The following is a 20,582-nucleotide window of genomic DNA, read 5'->3' on the forward strand; positions in this document are numbered from 1 at the left end:
GAGTGCTGTAGCTACATCCCACATTTTTTTTTATTCAATTCATGTTACCCTAGTGATTTCTGCTTTGATCCACAAATTATTTAGAAGCATGTTGTTTCATTGCAAGTATTTGGATTTTTTTTGGATATTTTTGTTATTTATTTCTAGTTTGATTTGGTTGATACCAGAGGTCATAGTATGTACATTATCATTCCATTAAATTTGTTCAGATTTGTCTTATAGCTTAGCATATGGTGTCTTATTGAATGTTTCACATTCATTCAGAATGAATGTGTATTCTGCTATTCTTGGGTGAGCTGTTATGTAATCATCAGTTGTGTCAAGTTGGTTGATGGTATCATTTAGTCTTTTTTTAATTAATTGAGTTTATTGGGATGACATTGGTTCACAAAACCATACAGTTTTCATGTGTACAACTCAATATAACATTATCTTCACTTAGTCTTTTAAGTCCTTATTATTTTAATTCTGCTCGCTTTATTGAATACTAAAAGAATAATAATTTAGTTTCTACCTGTAGTTGATAAATTGTTTGTTTTCCTTTTTAGTTCTATCAGATTTTGATTCAGATACTTTTCTGTGGTTTTTTGGTGTATACCCACTAGAATTTATGTATTCTTGATAAAGTTTGGCCTCTATTAATCTGAAGTATTGTTTATTTTTCTGGATTAAAAAAAATTTATTGATTGATTTTAGAGAGAACAGGAGAGAGAGAGACAAAGAGAGAAACATTGACTTGTTGTTCCACTTATTTATGCATGCATTTTGTTGATTCTTGTATTTGCCCTGACCAGGGATCCATCCTGCAACCTTGGCATACCAGGATGATGCTTTAATCAACTGAGCTACCTGGCCAGGTTTTCCTAGATAATATTTTTGGTCCTTTAATCTACTTTATTGTTTTTCTAATTAATTATATACTAGAGTTATATACTATTCTAAGCAATTATAAACAGATATGAGTGTATGTCCTGTTTACATATTATTGTATATTATATGACTAGTCATATAAATTTTACTTTTAATAACCTTTTTACATAATTACTTTAAAAACTCTCATTAGCTTCATTATATTTGCAATCAATGAAGTGCGTAGCGTCAGCACATTTTAAGGTGAAAGACAAGTGATGGACTGTAGAAATAACTGAAAACACTTGGCAATTTAGATGTTTGATGCCTAAGGTTTTTATAAATACAACAGTGAAATAACTAGAGGTTACTTTACATCTGTAATATCTTCTGAGATCAGATACATGCTGTAAAATCTTAAGTTTCGTACATTTTTAGCAAATAACACTAGAGATTGAGAGAAATGCCTATCTAATTACTTTTTTGGCTATCTCATGGTTCTCCATGGAGGAAAGGTGTCCAGATTTGCTCTCTGTGGTTATTTGAGCAGTGGGAAATGTCTGGAAACATTTTAGGTTACAGTGGGGGGGGGAGAGGTGTCAGTGACAGGACGAGAGTCCTGCTGACTTCTAGTAGGTAAAGCCAGTGCTGCTGCTAAACATCTTATAGTGGACAGAACAGCCCCACAATAAAGTATTAGCCCAAAACGTCCACAGTGCCAGGGTTGATAATCAGCCTCCATCGTAGATGGATGATATTATGAAGGCCACCTAACCGAATCTTGGGCATCAAGGTAGAACTTCCTTAAAGAGGACATTCATGACAGTATATTTTGTCACATGGATATGCAATCAAAGCTTTCTTAACCAGCCTGCATTTAATTCACCAAGTTCGTTGCTATGGCTACAAAACATTTAGTGAGTTACCTTCAGTGTGCTGCTTCTGTTCTGCTCCTGTCAGTTGTGTTATGTGTTTACCATAAGCTTATTGCATTGTTTGCCTGGTTGTTTATTTAAAATCAGTTAATGTTAACAAATATTGAACAAAGTTGTAAAAAAAAGTTGAATAAAGTAGTTATTAAAATAACTGTGAAAGACTAGGAGGAACAGGGGAGGATTATAGAATTCAGGGAGTCTCTACTTGGCAAATGCCCTTAGATTTTTTTTTTCTATTTTAAAATAACCCATATTAGAAATCATTACAATTCATTATTAGTGGGGTTTATGCAAGGAAGATAGCAAAGAGTCCAATTTTTGGATACATCCTCAGAGAGGATTGGTAGACAAATTTACATTTATATGTTTTTACTTAAAATATATTGTTTTCTATTAACAACTGACATTGGTCCTAATCACATGTGATAAAATTCTATCTACTGTAAATCTTATAGAATTTAAGGTAGTATTGGGGGAAATGTTATCAAGTATTGATTATACTTCAGAAACAAAATTAGAGATTAGATTTTGTAGGCTTGTTTATTTGTTAGAAGTAATCTTTTAAATCAGGTTATTGACTGTTTGTTACTAGCCTTTCTACAGATTAACGCCTTATTTTATTTGTGTTTCTTCTTGCCTCATTCTTAGTTTATTCTACCTAAGGGTGTATCATCAATTCAATTATTTGAACTGAAAAAAAGAATAGACAAAAGAAGTACCTTATTCTGAAGGTATCACAAGTTTTATCATTAATCTATTGCAGGAAGATATGAGCAGGCAAACAAGGTTCTCATTTGAATGAATAATGTTAATATTCTAGTTCCAGATTTAATCAACATGTTCCTTTTTTAGTAATTAATCTTTGAAGTGTTAATACAAATTTTAATTTTAAAAATAAATACCAGTTTGGAAAGAAGAGTGCCCATGAGCATCATGGGAGAAAATCCGGGTATAATTCTCTTCCAGCTGGTACCCCTACAGGTGAAGCAGCAGCCTGTGAAATTACAGTCTGAATTACACTGCAGATGAGCAGGGCATTTGGAGCAGAGCCTTCTGATATCAGTAATGAATGACTTGGTTCAGAACCAAGGACAATTCCCAGGAAATTAAAGGCTATACTATCACGGAGGGAGCCTATAGTAGAATGAAGTTTAGCAAAGTGGAAAGTTGACAGAAAGGACAAGAACCATTAGCAATACAGATATGAATCTTTCATCTGCTAATATTTTTAACTGGGCATACTAATTTATCTCATAAATGTCATATTTTCTACAAATATTCTGGTGTGTCAATTGTTTTTTCTAAACTGATCAGTTTTACTATAGATGGTGGCTAGTAGTTGCCAACTAAGCTTTCACTCTGAAATGTTATGAATCATATACCTGTTGTAAATTCTAATCTTGTTTAATATGCTCTATGGGAAATTTTTATTTCAGACCATTTGAGTACACAATTTATAACTGTAACATGATATAATACTATACTAAATCTTATTTTCAATCAAGTAAATCAATTTAAGAAGCAACATAGAATAAAGATTCAGACTTGACCTGTGTTGCTAGACAGACCAAGGTTCACGTCTTGGCTCATTCATCATAATTATGAGCTGTTTTTTAAGTCCTTTTAAGTTATTACTTAACATTTCTAAGCCTATTTTCTTATCAGTTAAATGTATAAGCAATTTTGTGCTTGAGGGAATAATTAAATAAGATATTCTATATAAAGACACTTATCACAATGAACTTTAACAATTATCACCACAATTATTATTTGAAAATTTTAATTTTAGAAAACCAAACAACTTCCTATAGGAGAGTATTGTTTTTAATTATACACCAATGAAGAGCAAAAGGATAAAATATGGGAAAAGACAAAAGAAGGACTTGTGACCTTCTGCTTCTATCTATTTTAGTCTAGTTCTGCCCCTCAGTAGTGACCCTCAGATAGTGACTTCTGCCAAATCCAAGAGTCATGTGATATGATAAAACTCTATGCCAGGCACTGGGCTGAACCCTTTCATGTATCAGCAAAAGCACCTTCTCTGATTTAGCCATGTTGGCTGACTCTTAAAAATGAGAGGCAGAGACATGGCGTTTGTGGAAGGGTATTTTTGCTGCCAGGGATGATGATCTCCTTTCATTTGTTTGTATTGTCACTGTTGACTTAAACAAAACTGGGTATTGAATCTTAAGGCCACTGTTTCATCATAAGGGGAGCTAAAAATTGTCCAATATTATTTTTCCAGCAATATGACTTAAAATAAGTCACTTAACCTCTCTAGTACTGATTTCTTTGATGTGAAAATAGATCGTTTTAATAGTTTGAATCTTAGAAACTCTCTGTAATACTGTCCTACTTATCAGAATTCTAATCTTAGCTAAGGTAATCATTAAGGGGTATGTGGGAAATGCTTATTGGTGTTTATTATTTTTAATGAAAGCAGACATATGGGAAAGTCTTAGGTTCATACCAAAGTTCAGAGTATTAAGTAAAATTGATTTTTTTTGGACCAAGGGAAAAAATCTCTGTAATTGTTTTTTTTGAGAAGAATCTTAAAGTTGGAATTGGCACTGATTTGTCCAATTTGATCAATTTACTTTGATTAGGTTTTAATTTTATTAATTTAAAGAAATTTTGAGCAGATGTATATGTAGATATATGTATGTTTTTATTTATATCTTTTGGTGTGCACATGAATACACACAGCCTTAGCTGGTGTGAATAAAGAAGTGACACCAGAAATTAATCTGATAGACTCCTGAAAAAAAGAAATTTTAGTTCTTACTCGTGGATGGTAATATATAACTATTCACTAAATAAATGTTACATGATTCTGGACAGTCTGGTAAGCCTTTATTCTCTAATTTATTAAACATACTTTTAAAATTCTGGTTAGCTTTTACCTTTTTTTAAATAGCTCTTAATTTTTGGCTAAGCTAATACAATGTGTCTCAAACCTTTTACATGTATGAACATATTTAGTTGTTACAACTGCATGAAATAGAATATCTTTGTTATTGTCGCTTTACAGATGAAGAAACTGAGGCACAGTGATGTTACCTTACACAACATCACATAGAAAAGGGGGCTTACCTGGGATTTAAATTCAGGAGACCACCTTCTCAACCATTATATATATTATTGGTATTGACCATAATACCAATTTAAAATATGTAATTTAATTTCTGAGGAATGGCTAATAATTCTATCTTAAATGCAATAAAGTAGTGTTATCAAGACATTCTGGTTTGTAATACATGAAAATAAGATAGCATTTGAGCACATGGAAGCAAAGTATTTAACAGTTTTGACAGAGTGCCCAATCAACCCCAGGTTTTATACCTTTTTCCAAAAAAGATTGGACTATAATTAATACTTAATTTGGGCCACAATGTGAATTTATTTTATTTTAATGCAGCGGTTCTCAACCTGTGGGTCACGACCCCGGCAGGGGTCGAACGACCAAAACACAGGGGTCGCCTAAAGCCATCGGAAAATACATATTTAAAGTAGAATATTTAAAGTAGAATATGTATCGGAAAATACATATTTAAAGTAGAATATTTAAAGTAGAATATGTATTTTCCGATGGCTTTAGGCGACCTGTGTTTTGGTCGTTCGACCCCCGCCGGGGTGGCGACCCACAGGTTGAGAATCGCTGTTTTAATGTTTTAAAATTTAGTACTGTTGCAAATAGGGACCATTTTTTTTTTAACCTGTTAATTCAGCAATTTTCAACCAGCATGCCATGGCACACTGGTGTGCCACAAGAATTTTTAAAACATGTAATACCTGATCGTTTCTGTTTAGTTAGGGACACTGACCTCTTTTCCCTAGATTGTCAAATTAAAAAATGACAGCAGCCAACACAGTAACTGTCTGGTGTGATTGAATCAAAATTATACCCTTTTTTATTTGTCAGAGCAGCAAAAGATATATTTTTGGTGTGCTGCAGAATTTTAATAATTAGTTTATATGTGCCATAAGATGAAAAAGGTTGAAAATCTCTGTATTGACATGTTTTACTAGCTGATCTCTTTGCTGTAGAGGAATAGATGCCTCCTCTTTTATTAATTCCTTGGCATAAATTGTAATTCACTTTAATCAACAGATGAATGCTTATTTATTAGCATTTGTGTGCATAGATCTTCATGAGTTATATCAGATTGACAAAGATCTCTTAGTTGAATTCCAAGTCTTCTGTACTTTGAATACACAGATGATATTAATGGGGAACTAACATACTACTGAAGTACTCTATCCAGAAAAAGACTTTCCACCAAATCCTTAATTTTTCTAATGTAAACACATTAATTTTAAAAGCTTCGTTGCAAAATCTCTCTTTTGTAGGCAGTTATTTTCTTATCAATGAATTAGTGTGTTGGGGGTAAATGCCAAAGTAGAGTTGCTAGCAGGCAATTTAATTAGCTTCTTTGATAAGTGAATCAAGCATGAGAGCTGAATTTTCTGTAATTTAAATTTGCTGTTAATCTCTCGGGAAGATTATCCATTTGGGTTTGCAAATTTTTCTTGTTCTAGAGAAATCTTTACAAATTCTTTTTGTTCCTTGTGATGAAAACAATTGCATTTATCCTGTCAGACAGTTATTTGTGCACAAAACAATCAAGTGAGAACAGTTTTGATTTAGAATGCTAACATTAGGGCAACATTTATATTGGTTCACCATAAGCAATAGATTTATTATGTGCTAAGCACTGTGCTGAGCACGTACCTTTCCCTGCTGCTCAGTAAGGAGAAAGACGGACTGAATTGGCATTAATTTTTCACTCTGATTACTTAATAAACTGTGTAGTGTACTGTTAGAATGCACTGTGTTTGTGACCCCAGTAGTGACAAATTTCGTTTTCATTTGTGCTGTGATTATCCTTTCTTGGTAGAGGATCCCTTACTGTCCTCTAAAATCTGGAGTACACTGGGGCAGCGTTTCATGAACTGTATTTCAAACAACACTAGTTGTGCAAGGTGTAGACAGATATTAAATAGAAAAAAAAATGTCCCTACTCAAAGAGTGAGAATACTTGGTTAAAATATGTTCAATTGTCCTCTTTATCATAAAACTTCTCAGAACTATTAATGTGATAACATGCATTATGAATCTCTAAGAGGAGGATGTAGCATCTGGTCTTTCTCAAACCTCTTTGATTAAAGATCCCTTCCCCTCTTAGTTTTAACCAAAGAAAAAGACACTGGACAGAAAACAGTTTGGGAAATGGTGTTCTAGACCAGGATATCTCAATTTTAGCCCTATAGCCATTTGGAGGCAGACAGTTCTTTGTTGTGAGGGCTGTTCTGTGCATTGTAGGATGCTTATCAACGTCCTCAGCTCTCCCAACTAGATGCTAGTAGCATTGCATCATCCCAGCCCCCAGGTGTGCTAATCAAAATATGTCCAAACATTGCCAAATGTCCCTCACGGGGCAAATCTACTTGAGAACAACTCCTCTAGATTAATTTTGCAATATTCCAGAGAGCTATAGGTTTTGTTAATAATTTCCATCTGAAAAAAATTAATTTTTAAGTGAGGGAGGGAGATAGACAAACTCCCACATGTACCGTGACTGCAATCCACCCAGAAATCCCCATCTTGGGCCGATGCTTTAATCAACCAAGCTATCCTCAGCACCTGGGGCCGTTGCTCAAATCAGTTAAGCCACTGGCTGCCGGAGGGGAAGAGAAGCAGATGATTGCTTCTCATGTATGCCCTGACCGGGGATCGAACCTAGGACATCTGCACACTGGGCTGACACTCTGTCCACTGAGCTAACCGGCCAGGGCTATATGTACATATCAATATATATATATATATTGATGTAGAAGAAACAATAGTCTAAAAATGTAGACGCACAGGTAAAGAAGATTCAGTATATTCTACTGTAGTAAATTTCCTAGATTCACTTTATACCCTGGCCTAATTTTCTAATAATAATCCTGCGGAGAACTTACTGCCAAAAATAATTTTAAACTGCGGAATGTTTGATGGCATAGATAAAAAAATTACAGTTTTTAATTAAAAGAGTAGCCAGATACTTAAATTGAACTGTGTGTGAGGATATTGTACATTTCTAAAATCCATTTTTTTTGTTTTCTGCAGGGCTATTTTCTCCTTTTTGAGTCTATGTTAGATTCTGTTCTTTATGCAAAGAACAAATACTTGGCAAAAGGAGGCTCGGGTGAGTATAAAATTCTCATTTTAATAACCTATTTTAGTCTGGCAGAACCAAATGAACCTTTGGATTTCAAATAAACTATGCATGACTGAGAAAGTTCCCAACAGAGATGAAAGATGTTTCCATTAGATGAAGCTTTAAGATATTCATTTAGTGTACTGGTGATCGTAGAACATTATGTAAGATATGCAGCACTCAAAGTTAATGGTATTCTCAAGAACGCTTTATATAAAAACATTAAGGACTAGATTTTGGAAGCTCTTTGATTTTCAAATCAGAATGTAACAGGAAGTTTTTGATTTTTAATCCTCGTGACATTTAGTTTTCTTTTTTCCAAAAGAGTATTTCATATTAGGTTGGAGATGATTTACTTTAATGTCAAATTTTCCATGACTTACTCAATATATAAACATGGCTTCTGTGTGATTTAATGAGAACATGTAAATAGTGACTGGTTTCTACTAAGTTGTTAAAACACAACATACCTAATCAGTACTTTTAAATGGATTCCAATAAATCTGGAAGGCTTTTCTTTTATGTCCTGGGTAAACTTTTAACCATACTAACTCTGCATACTCAGAGTGAGATTATGTTTTTGCAGGCCTTCTGCTGTGAACAGTTGTCCACGAACAAAATTGTTTTCTTCCAGGCCAGGATTGTGTTTTGCTCATCTTTGACTCTTCAATGAGCTCCATACCTCCTGCAACATAGATAGAGCATCATATGTGTTTATTGAAATGAATCATTACGACTGAATTGAATAGCCTGACCTGTGGTGGCGCAGTGGATAAAGTGTCAACCTGGAACGCTGAGGTTGCCGGTTCAAAACCCTGCACTTGTCTGGTCAAGGCATATATAGGAGTTGATGCTTCCTGCTCCTCCCCCCTTTCTCTTTCTCTCTCTCTCTTCCCTAAAATGAATTTTAAAACAATTGAATAATCAGTTTTCTTCATTCACCTCCCCTGCACCTTCTCTTTCTCAAAGCTTCAGGATTAACATGGTATCCCAGGTCAGAGTACAATTGATAAAAGTGTTATATAAGAATGGATGAAAACCAGACATTTTAAACTAGTGACATGAAGCACTGGACCATACTTATGCCTCCTGCCAATCAGTGTTCTATGAAGTTACTTTGGTAATTATGGTATAATAGAAATCAGTAAGGACAAAACATAAAACACAGGAGAAATTCTCTGTAAAAAGAACACAGTAGAGTTCTTTTCATAATAGTATTTAAATGGATTGCCTTTCTTTTTCAAAATGCTCTTATTTTATCACTATATTTTCTGCAACCATTTTAAGATATGTTCCTGATCTGTGACATGAAAGTGGCTAGAATTTTTAGTTATATTTTACCCTGAAACTATTGGCTCTATCTTTCAATAAGTGCAGTGGCTTTTAAAAAAAATGAGAGCTATATTCAGTGACTAAAAATTAATATGATCTCCTATTTGTTGATTGTATATACAAGCTGCCAAATAATATATTCTACCTTTATTTACATTGTTACATGTAATCCCCACACTAGTCCTTTAAGATTTTAAAAACAAAGGTGGCCTGAATGACACATATTAAGTAGTCAAGCCTTGTTTTTTGTTTTTGTTCTTTTTTAAATCTCAGATCTGCTGGATTTTTCTTTTCACTACTCCTTGTTTTCCTACCAAAGTGTATTTTATTGAATCTGATTTTTGCCTTGAAGTTGTTCTAGGGAAGATTCAAAAAACTGTTTCCATACCTCCCTCAGTGATATCCATTGATCTTACTGAAGGAATGACAGCAACTTAATACATTTAAATTGAATTCTTGATGAAATTCGTTAAGAACTTAGAGCATGCAAATAATGAGGTTTTAGTTGAAATAGGGGCAGAGCTATTTCCCATCTTCAGAGGGATACAGTCTAGCTCTTTTTATGTTTTTATATAGCTGATATTAGCACCAAGATAATCTGGATGTATGTTTAAGGAAGTTCAGCATTTAACTTCCTACGCAGTCTGTTGAATGTTATTTATTAGCAGAATCAAGATACTGTAAAAGAAGGAAAAGTCAGGAGTAACATGAAGTAGTTTATTTAGCCTATTTAATGTATTTGATGGTGCTTTGATGAATATCACCAATCATTGTTCATTCTTCTATTGCAAAGTAAAGTTTTCTTTTATGTTTTGCTGAAGGAAAGATTTACTAAGCAGTTGGCAGTGTAAAGATTTTAGAAAGAATGACTGAATTATGGGAGAGGGAGAATAGTGAAGATCCGTATAAGCATAGAGGGACCACGATTTACTTTTACATGAGGGTTCAGTTTATGTCCAACAGGCAATTCCCGTGGTACAAATGAGATAGTTTCTATAGGTTTGAAAATGTGTAAGTATTTATACTCACAGAAAGGTAAAAATAAATATTACGTTAAGACAAACATCTAAGTTACATTTAATATGTAAATGTACCTGTTCCAACTTAAATATAAATTCAACTTATGAACAAACCTATAGAACCTGTCCCGTTCATAACCCGGGGACTGCCCATATATGTATAATGGCACATATATAATGGCATGGAGTAAAACCTTTATAAAGCAAAGCCAGCCAATAACTTGAGTATTCATTTTCCTGATTATCACCAAGAAATTCCACAGTACTCTAGAGGTACTCGTTTATTACTGTTACTACTAATAGAAACAAATTTTTAAAGTTAATGAAATTGGGCTTACTAATGACTGCTTGAGCTAACTATAGCTAAGATTTACTAATGCTAACTGTGTGTTAGGAATTGTAGTATTTTACAACCAATGAAGAGATGAGGAGGAAAACTTAAGAAAATGTATATGGTTGTAACCATTGTGTGTTTTTACAACTAGAATTAAGACAGAAACATGGGATGACAACATAGAATGCAAATGTGCTATACCCTAAAAATGTCAAACACTGCATCTCAGAAAAACTGTAAGGTTATGCAGAGGGCAAGTGGGAGGAAGTGCATATACTTGAATTGCTTTGTCTTTAACAGCAGGAGTTTATGGAGTGTCATTTAAAGCTGACAAATCATGTTATAGAACTGTAAGCATATTTAGCACTACAAAGGGAATATTAAAATTATACTATTGATCAAAATTGAGTGGTGAGACTTGTGGTAATACATCTTATTTATTGATTGATTGTAGTGGAGATTACATGACTATGTATTTATCAAATCACACAGAATTATACACCAAAAAAAGAGTAAAAAGAGTGAGTTTTACTGCCTGTAAATTATACCTCAGTAAAAGTAACTTTAAAAAAAAGTGAAGTGTGACATATTGCATTCCTTCAGATCAAATACATTATGACATAATTTGATTTCTCACTTTTCTGAAAAATATAGTAAAGCTATGTACTAACTGTATGCCCCCTTCTGTATTTGTTCAGGCCCCACATCAGAGCCTCTTGAACCCAAAATTAGTGGAACAGCCCTGTTTTAAGAATTTATTTGCAATGTATGTTTCCCTCTGCATAAATCAGGGTTCTTGTTGGAAGAAATACAAATCTACTCTGGCTTTTCAACAGAGAAGTAACTTATTAAAAGGGTAGAGTAGGTTAAAAGTTTGTGTAAGAACTAGAAAACCCAAGCTTTATGGAGCCTCAGTTGGAAACTGCTTAAAATGACCTCATAGGACTGATTTAGCTGACACATTGGATTGCTCACCCCTCCACCTGGAGGCATTGCGGCCTCTGAAAGGTAGGCAGAGCTTTAGGTGCACGTCATTAGTGGGGCCTGGCTCAGGTGTGCAGGCCTAACCAGCAGAGGGGGGAGGGCAAGCAAGTGCCCATCATTGTTCAGTTTGTGTGGATGGAAGCAGGCCCTGCCTCATAATGTAGGGAATTTCACAGCAATTCAGAAGGGGGCAGCAACATAGAGTGCAGATGCCTACTGTTCACTGACAGAGCTGTGTCTCTCAAAGGGTTTACACTGGAATTTGCATTGGAAGCCTGTTCTACACTACTAAGAAATTGCTTCTGTTATAAATTCCAAATTTGCAAATATGCTCTCTTTACTATATAGTTCTCTCTCTGGAAAACTGAGCAGTACAGTTGACTCACTCCTCCCTAATTTCTGCTTAGTTGCTTTCCTGTTTAGGGTTTGTGTCTGTCACCTCATCTTTACTCAGACAGAATAAAGCTGAACATTTCCATTTTCCTCATGTTGCCCTAAAATTTTCTTAATCTCATATTTTTCTCAACCCTTTTCTCCTCTTCATCTTTCAACAAGTGTCCATTTACCTTAGGAAAATGGGGTTCCTCTTTCTCTTTCATTTGAAAAGCATAGTGTGGCAGAACGGAAAGCATGTAGATTTTTCAGTTAGAACTTAAGTGGAATCCCTGCTTTGTCAATTGACTAGTTATCTATTTAGCGGATTATGACCTGTAATTTGGGTAAGTTAATTTATCTCTCTGAACTTCAATTTCATTATGTGTAAAACTAGAAAGCCTGGCGGTCCTACGAAATGACTGCTGTTCTAGATATTATAAATTGTAATTAAAATGATTTGTGCAAAGGTGTCTGCTAATTCAAACTGAATTGCCCAGGGCAGGCGGCAAGGACGCCCCTTTGCTTACTGCCCCACGGGGTTTCCCCCTTCTACTTGCTTAATTGCTTAAAGTAGAGTGCAATGAAGGAAACCACTGGCGGTACATTTCTTAAGAGCCACCGCTAGCTCAATAAATAAAGGTGATTTAAATAATAAAATGTTAATTCACATGTCAAAGATCTCTTTGTACACAACATTTCTTGTGTAGATCTTTCCATCATTTTTAAGCTCGCCTTGCAGAGGACCATCAATTATTTTTAATTTTACGTCTGTTCTTTCACGAACTCTTGAACAGGCAACATAAAGTTGACCGTGTCCAAATGCAGGCTCAGGTAAAAAAATGCCAACACGCTTAAGCGTTTGGCCCTGAGACTTATTGATGGTCATAGCAAAGGCAAGTTTTACAGGAAATTGTCTACGTCTCAATTGAAACGGCAACCCTGTTTGAGATGGAGCCAAATCAATTCTTGGAATGACATGTATTTCACCTTTAGAGGAGCCAAAGACTTAGCTATTATAACATTATTTTTCAATTGGAGAACCTCTAGTCTTGTACCATTGCAAAGACCCCTTCTGGTGTTAAGATTTCTTAACAGCATAATAATTGCTCCAATCTTTAACCTCAATTTGTGAGGTGGCATGCCAGAAGGCGGGACTATTTGAATGTCGTGGCAACTTCACCCCATTGGCTAGTACAGTTACGCAAGCAACCAATAAGCTATCGGCGACAAACAGACACTTAAGCTGCATATAATAAAGATAAGGATTGTGGTGCATCTATATAGAAACAGTCAAAAGTCTAAATGGCTTGACTTAATGTAGTTACTCAAATGTTCATTTCCCTCCCGAGTTACAGCTGGTAAACATGAGATTAGTGTTTGATTCTTATCTTATGAAAGTGGGAAATGAATTTCAGCATCATGGTATTAACACCTGCCTCTTGTGTAACACTTGACTTTTACATAGCTTGTATGTCAGTGTGCTGTCAGCTAGTGGCAGTGGTTCATACTTAGTGGTCTCCTTTAGTATTGCCATAATTCACGTGTACTTCCTCATCATCAGATCTGCTTTTTTCACATTTATTATTTTGTCTTTCTTTCCAGTGATATTGAAGTAGTATGTATCAACTTTTACTTATTTTTTGTACATAATCTTTCTGTACATATTACAGCTACATTTTAGCATTAGTTAAGCTTTGCTGGGGCTAGTCACTATTATAAATTAATGATGGGGAAATGTTTTCAATTTCCAAATAAGTATTACTCAATTTTTTAAGATACCCTTATTATGTAAATTGGAAATTAATTTTTAAGCTAATTCAACCTCAGGATATTGCTGATTTATTGACTTAATAGTACATTATATTTCTTATGTATATTGATCATTTTATCACTATCATTTTACTCAAATCTTTCTCCGTGATGTTCACATATATTGTGAAAAGAACAGTATATTTTGACTGTTATCTCCTTTTGTTCTAAACTTTTTACTCTCTTATTCTATACAAGCAATGATGCTAATGTTTATTAGGAATTGGGTTTTTTTGCAGCTCAGTTTTATCCTTTAGTGTCCAGAAGTTTGTGAGGCATTTCTAAGGGATACAGAATTTCCCATCTTTATTCACCATATGAGCTGTTCTAGTGACAAATGAATTCTGGGCAGTGAATCGAGAAGGACACAGATGTCAAAGCCGTGAATTTATAAATGGTCTGTTAAGAGGGTGCTTTTGTCCAATCAGCGCTTTGTTAATTTCACCTACAAGAAGGAATAATTATTCAATTATGCTTCTATATGACAAAAATCAAATGACAAATGTGTCAGAATGTGAAGGTAAAAGGTTAGTCAAGATTCTGGCAGGTGGCCCAATACTTTAGCCAGCTGTGAGGAGGTGGATGTAGAACCAAACTGACCTAGAACACTGATTATAAGTCCTTTAGGAATATTCATAGAACTTACTAACTGAAAGAAATAATATCATTTCTAAATTCTAACAAATACAAGGACTATATTTCTGTTTCTTTGTGAAATATGATTAGCTCAAAAATATACCTCAACACTAGAAAAAGTAAATTCATATTTGTCTTTAGATTGTGTTTTTGTTACCTACATGTTTTCAAAACTTTTAAGATTACTTTTAGTATGATCTAGCTTTTCTTTATGAAAAAACTTGTCCTTAATTCTTAGTAGTCATCATATTGCTTGATAGACACAGAGCCAGAGGTTAGCATGCTTGTTCTATCAAAGGACAGATAGTGAATATTTTCAGCTTTGTAGACCATACAGTTTCTGTCCCAACTGCTCAACTTGGCTGCATTAACAGCCATTGACTGTAGATAAACAAGTGAGTGTGGCAGTGTTTCAATTAAACTATTTACCGAAACAGGCAGTGGATGACTTTGACCCATGGACTATAGTTTGCCAACTCCTCATGTAGAGACTGGTGATATTTTAAAATTTTCACTAAGCTTTCTAATAATATTCTAAACCAGAAGGGCTCTACGAACTATGTTAAGTAAGTTGAATGTCTGCACTCCAGAGGACATCCAACTCCCGTAGACTGCAGTGTGAGTGGTACTCTGAGTAGTACAATATGGTGGCCCTGATAATATCTCCCTCATGCATTTCTTTCTCCTCTTTATCGGGGTTTCCATATCTGGCCTACTGCCTGTTTTTGTAGATAATGTTTTATTGGAACATAGCCATGCTCATTTATTGATGTTTTGTCTGTGGCTGCTTTCACACAGAACAGCAGAGACGAGTAGTTTCAACAAACACCATATGGCCTGCAAAACCTAAAATAACTACTTTACAGAAGATGTTTACTGACCCCTCATCTATATCCTTATTATGATCCTCATTAAAGATGAAATCACAGAGCATAATGTGGGACAGCTTTTAAGATTGTCAACTAAGCCCCACAAAGGATGCATAAAGAAGTGTCCAGATCTAAAGTTGCTCCAGAATTCTATTTCTTCTTCAGTATTTCTCATCTTAAGGATACAGTTTAAGAAACTAAATGTATTTTCCTGTAGCTGATACTCTTGCTGAGTTAGCATTTTCAATAACAAATCAATGACTTTGAAAAATGTCTGTCAATCGGGAATTCAAGCACAGGCCAGAGGTTTACCATGTCTGTGGAGGAAGAGGAGAGCAGAAGTACTGAATTTACACGGCAGTAGCCTGTACCCTGTGCAGCTCTCACATCTGCCTTGAGAAGCTTCTCACCAGTGGCATAGCACCAGCATTTTTTCAAGGTATCTCGTGTGTCAGGTGTGGAAGAAGCAATTGCTTTGATGCGAGCAGATCTTATCATGGGCTTTATTTGGAAGATAATTTAGTGCCACTGTCATTGAGGAATAAAATTCCTAAGGCTGTGGCTAGAAACAAAGTTTGGAGGAAGGAGAGTTCTTTATCTACTGTTTAAGTCTGAAGGCTAGTTAATAGTCAAGAAATTACTTCTTTTGTGCAATTCTTTAGTACATTCATACTTGCTTTTAATTTGTTGGTATAGAAAAATGTGATTTATATTTTAATTCATGATATATCATATTTGAAGGATAAAGTTAAGTTTGTTATTTATTAGTCAGAAAAATTAGTATTATTTTTAAACTTTTGTTATAAAGACTTGCTATTAAAAGAGTTTCTCCCTAAGTTACTCTCTTCTCTTACCGCTCTTAACACACTTAGTTTTCTTCTTAAATTCTGTGGCCCCAACTTATCAGATGGTTCTTCTCAGCATCTTTTTCTTCTACCCATGTCTTAAATTCTGGTGCTCATCATGTACTTTCCCTAGGTAACCTCATGGCCTTCCATAACTTATATTTCCTTTTTTATGTTCATGGTCCCAAATTATATCTTGAACCCAGTTCATCTCTTTTGAGTTTAACACCTGTCTATGCAGCTACTTACTGGATATTTTTACCTGTTTATCTCATAAGCATTGAACTCTCATATGCCTCTTTAACCTGCCACAATTATTCCCTATTGTAACAGTTGGTACCACACTCTGCCCAGTTTTCAACGCTAAAAACTGTCATCCTGGCTCTTCCCTGATCCTCGCCCTCACACCCAGCCAGTCTGTCTAGCAGTCCTGAGTTCTGCCGCCTAAATAGCCTGTGAATACATCTCCTCCTTTCTACCCCACCGCCCTCACACCCCAATTTTATTTTCTTTATCAGTATGTATTGCCACTTTTCTTAGTTTCATTTGTGAGTTCAGTGTAGGAAAAAATGTTGATTTTATATGTGAGCTTTCAAACACCAATTATTCTTCCTATTTTAATAGGAAGATCTGCTTCAGATCACCTGGATGATTACACTGATCTCTTATTCTGTCTCTGTCTTCATCTTGCACACTCCCTTTCACTCTCCTCATTGCACTCCAGATGACATTTCTAAAACAAAAATTGGATTAAGTTGCTACCTTCTGTAAAACTTTTCACTGGCTTATCATCATGCTTAAAATAAAGTCCAGTTGACTAACGTCATTTGCCTAGCCATGTTTCTTTGATTCCTGCTCCTGTGTCTCACTGTTTCTCTCAGATTGCGGTGTATATTCATTGTGAGCCCATATGCACACTGCTTGCTCTACAAAACACTCCTCTCCCCACTCCTAACTGACGTGGTCTTTAGTTCTATCTCACATTATACCCCTGTTCTCCTTCTGTAGCCAAATCTGAATTAGCTATTTCTGTGATTTCCTTTAGTACCTTATACTTCCCCTTTCTTAGTATTTATTACCTCACAAATAATTGCCCGTTCACTTGCCAAAAATGTCTAAATATACATTTCTTGAGAGTAGGGACATGTATCTGTAGTTAGATTAACTTAACTGGCACATACTTGATGCTCATTACTACTTCTCTTTTATAAAAATATAAATAAGAGATAGTGATATGAACTAGTCTTCTACACAACTATAAAATTCTATCACATGACTTTTTTTACACATCACAAAATCTTAAATAATTTGTCTCTTTCTGAATGTTTCAGAGGAATGTATAAAGATCTAGTATCTTAAGTTTAATATTAATAAATATATTAATTTCAGAGTTATCTAATTATGCCATCCTCTTTTAATTATTTTAATAGCCACCTATCAGTGAAATCCTTATTGTAATCTTACCATCATAATAATGAATTTTTTTTTCAAAAGGGGGCTACAAGATGGAACTTGTTTTCTGTGATCTACACTTCTGTAAATCCCCCACTGCTAGAATCAATTGCCAGTAATCCATACTGATGCATTTGGTGTTTATATTTAGCTTTTTAAAACTATATTTTGTAATAAAGTGAGGTAATGTCAAATTACTGGGCATTTTATTTCTTACAGTCTACCCTGATGTTTGCACCATCAGCCTTGTGGCAGTTAGTGATGTGAACAAACATGCTGATAGAATTGCCTTTTGGGATGATGTCTATGGCTTCAACATGTCCTGCATGAAGAAAGCTGTTATTCCAGAAGCTGTTGTGGAAATTCTAGATCCAAAGACTCTTATTTCAGACCCTTGTAGTATTAAGGTAGGTGTTTCACCAATTTTATTTTCTTTATCAGTATGTATTGCCACTTTTCTTAGTTTCATTTGTGAGTTCAGTGTAGGAAAAAATGTTGATTTTATATGTGAGCTTTCAAACACCAATTATTCTTCCTATTTTAATCGGTCTAACAAAACTTAAAGTTATAAGATTCGCCAGTTGATTGTATCATCCCTTTGAGATCACGTCTGTTTATATATTGACGTTCCTTATACTCGGGTTGAGTCATTTACTTTGACTTAGTGAAGGTGAAAAGTCCTGCTTTATTGTCATTTCTGCTTCATCGCCATCTCCTGGCCTTGTTCTGGCTTTTATAGCCAAATAATTCATTCGTAGCAAATATTCCACACACCTTAGCTTTTCTAACTAAGATTTCTCCCAGTCCTTCAGTGTAGTTGCAGTGAATGTGTCCTGAAGCTGAAGCCCTACTATGTTCAGTCTTTTCAGTCTATTTCTTTAGTGTTTTAATATCTTATTCTTCGCCTGATAAGTATCTCGTACTTATTATTATGACATTTGCTATGTCAAATTTAAATGGGTTGAATAATAACATATTTTTCTTAAAAACCCTTTAATTTGCTTGTTTTAGTTAGATAAATAAGTATAGCTTGTTTAGTGTTCAGTTCAAACATTGTCTCCTCTTTTTTACACTGTTACTTGTCTTAGCATCAATAATTGTTCTCTGCACAGTGACAATATTCAGTAATTGTTTTATTAATTTTCTTAAATGGGTAAAGTGTTTAAAATTAGCATAGAATAATAAACATGTAAAGTTTTTCAACAAGAGCAATCAAAGCTGATTAAATTTGCATTCAGCTTTTAAGAAAAAACAAAACAGGCTGGTTAATGATTATAGGACTGTTTTGTGCTCTGGTACTGATAGTAAGGGATTTATTTGGCTTCTTTGGCCCAGAGTAGGAGTGTACAGTTATAGCCGACTCAACCCTAAGGCTGAGCAGAAGGGATGACTGAGCAGAAGGAGGAGGGGCGGGCTAATGTTTCTCTCTAGTGATCTCTTTGCTTAAATGTCCAAAACTGTTATGAGTGAACAGTTGAAATAGAAAATTTAGGACTGAAAATTGAAAGTGTTTAAAAATTATACTTTCTTTTTTTTTAGACATTAATCAATTATTTGTTTGTTTAGGTAAATACAATTTATTTTATGTTCTCAATCTCCCTATAAATAAAAGGCAACCACTTTTGTAACTTTTAAATTTTCTCAAACTATTTAAAATAGAATAATGCTTCAGATATATAGTCATATGAATGGTGTTCACTGTGTTACAATCTTCTCATGCTAAATCAGCTGTCGACAGCCTTTGCAGCATGCTCTGGTCACACTGCTATAGCCGATTCCATCTGCTCCCCATAGGAAAATGGAAAAGGACTTGAACCAGGGCACTTTGGGAAAATAAAGATATTTGGTCATTTGTTTTAGTTGAATCATCATGGTTGGTTTTGCTGATTTTTAACAAACTTATCTTCAAATGCAGTTACAAAATGAATTCTAAAACACCTTGTCCTTTTCAGTAGTATGTTTTTGAGTTGGCATTTCCTATAAAAATATTGACTGTTACCACACAATTTATAGCAAATGTATACCACTAGTGTGTACAGAATTTTAGTTGAAACATAGAAAACATTTTTTATTTGAAAGTACTTTTAGCATGTCTTAAAAAAAAAACTTTAACATATCAGAGCCATGATTTGATATATATTATTCTTAAAAGAAGTCCAAGTAAAAAACACTAATTTCATTTTAAAAAATTAACTAAATGCTAATGTTATTAGCCCTTAAATTTGGAAACATCCCCAAAGTGGGGTGCAAACGATTAGTTTGCAGAACATTGGTTTACAGTAATCCTTTTTACATACAAGGAAGTATTTATCTGTTTGTTTCATTTCTGTTTTTACTATTTTTACTAAATTCTTTTCTCCACTCTTTTTTAATGGATAGCATATAGATTGCCATACGACATCTATCTCAGATTTGGAGTTTTCTTCAGATTTTACCCTAAGGATCACAAAGACATCCTTGTGCACGGTGAGCTATTCTGTTCTACTTCCACAAATTTCACTAGCAGGGCAGTTGATTGTCACTAGCTAATGAATTAATTACCCCTCTTGTGACAAATGAAATAGATTATTGCCTTTGACAGTCTATTTCTGCCTTTGTTAGGCTATTGAACAGATCTCTTTTAATAGGTCAGTAGACTTAAAGAAAAGTTAGTTTAGTTCAGAAGAGAAAGTATTAGGAAACCATGTTTACATAATGATTTTTCTTTATCAATTATTTATTATTACCTAGAATATAATTAGTTGAGAGCACTCAGCTTTATCTTCATAGACCAAAGTTCATATCCTGCTCCTCCCAGTAACTCTTAACACTCAATTGAGATGGAACTAAGATATTATTAGGTGTAATCTTTTATATTTATGTGTGAAAAATAAACTGATGGTTTATCTTTCTTTCAAAAATCAGCCCGATATAATAGAAAAACTGTAAGTTTAAGAAAAG

The 20,582-nt window shown here is 34.4% G+C and overlaps 1 protein-coding gene across 3 annotated transcripts in view; it reads left to right on the forward strand.

Moving 5' to 3' along the window:
- PRMT3 (protein arginine methyltransferase 3) overlaps positions 1–20,582 on the forward strand; it is a 94,691-nt gene that overhangs the window by 36,992 nt on the left and 37,117 nt on the right. For all 3 annotated transcript variants that reach the window (XM_066251130.1, XM_066251132.1, XM_066251131.1), the window contains 3 exons: positions 7,897–7,975; positions 17,862–18,049; positions 20,022–20,108. In XM_066251130.1, the coding sequence (XP_066107227.1) occupies positions 7,897–7,975; positions 17,862–18,049; positions 20,022–20,108 (354 nt within the window). The remainder of the gene's footprint in view (positions 1–7,896; positions 7,976–17,861; positions 18,050–20,021; positions 20,109–20,582) is intronic.

This window comes from Saccopteryx bilineata, chromosome 1 (genome assembly GCF_036850765.1).
Source record: "Saccopteryx bilineata isolate mSacBil1 chromosome 1, mSacBil1_pri_phased_curated, whole genome shotgun sequence".
Classification (NCBI taxonomy): domain Eukaryota; kingdom Metazoa; phylum Chordata; class Mammalia; order Chiroptera; family Emballonuridae; genus Saccopteryx; species Saccopteryx bilineata.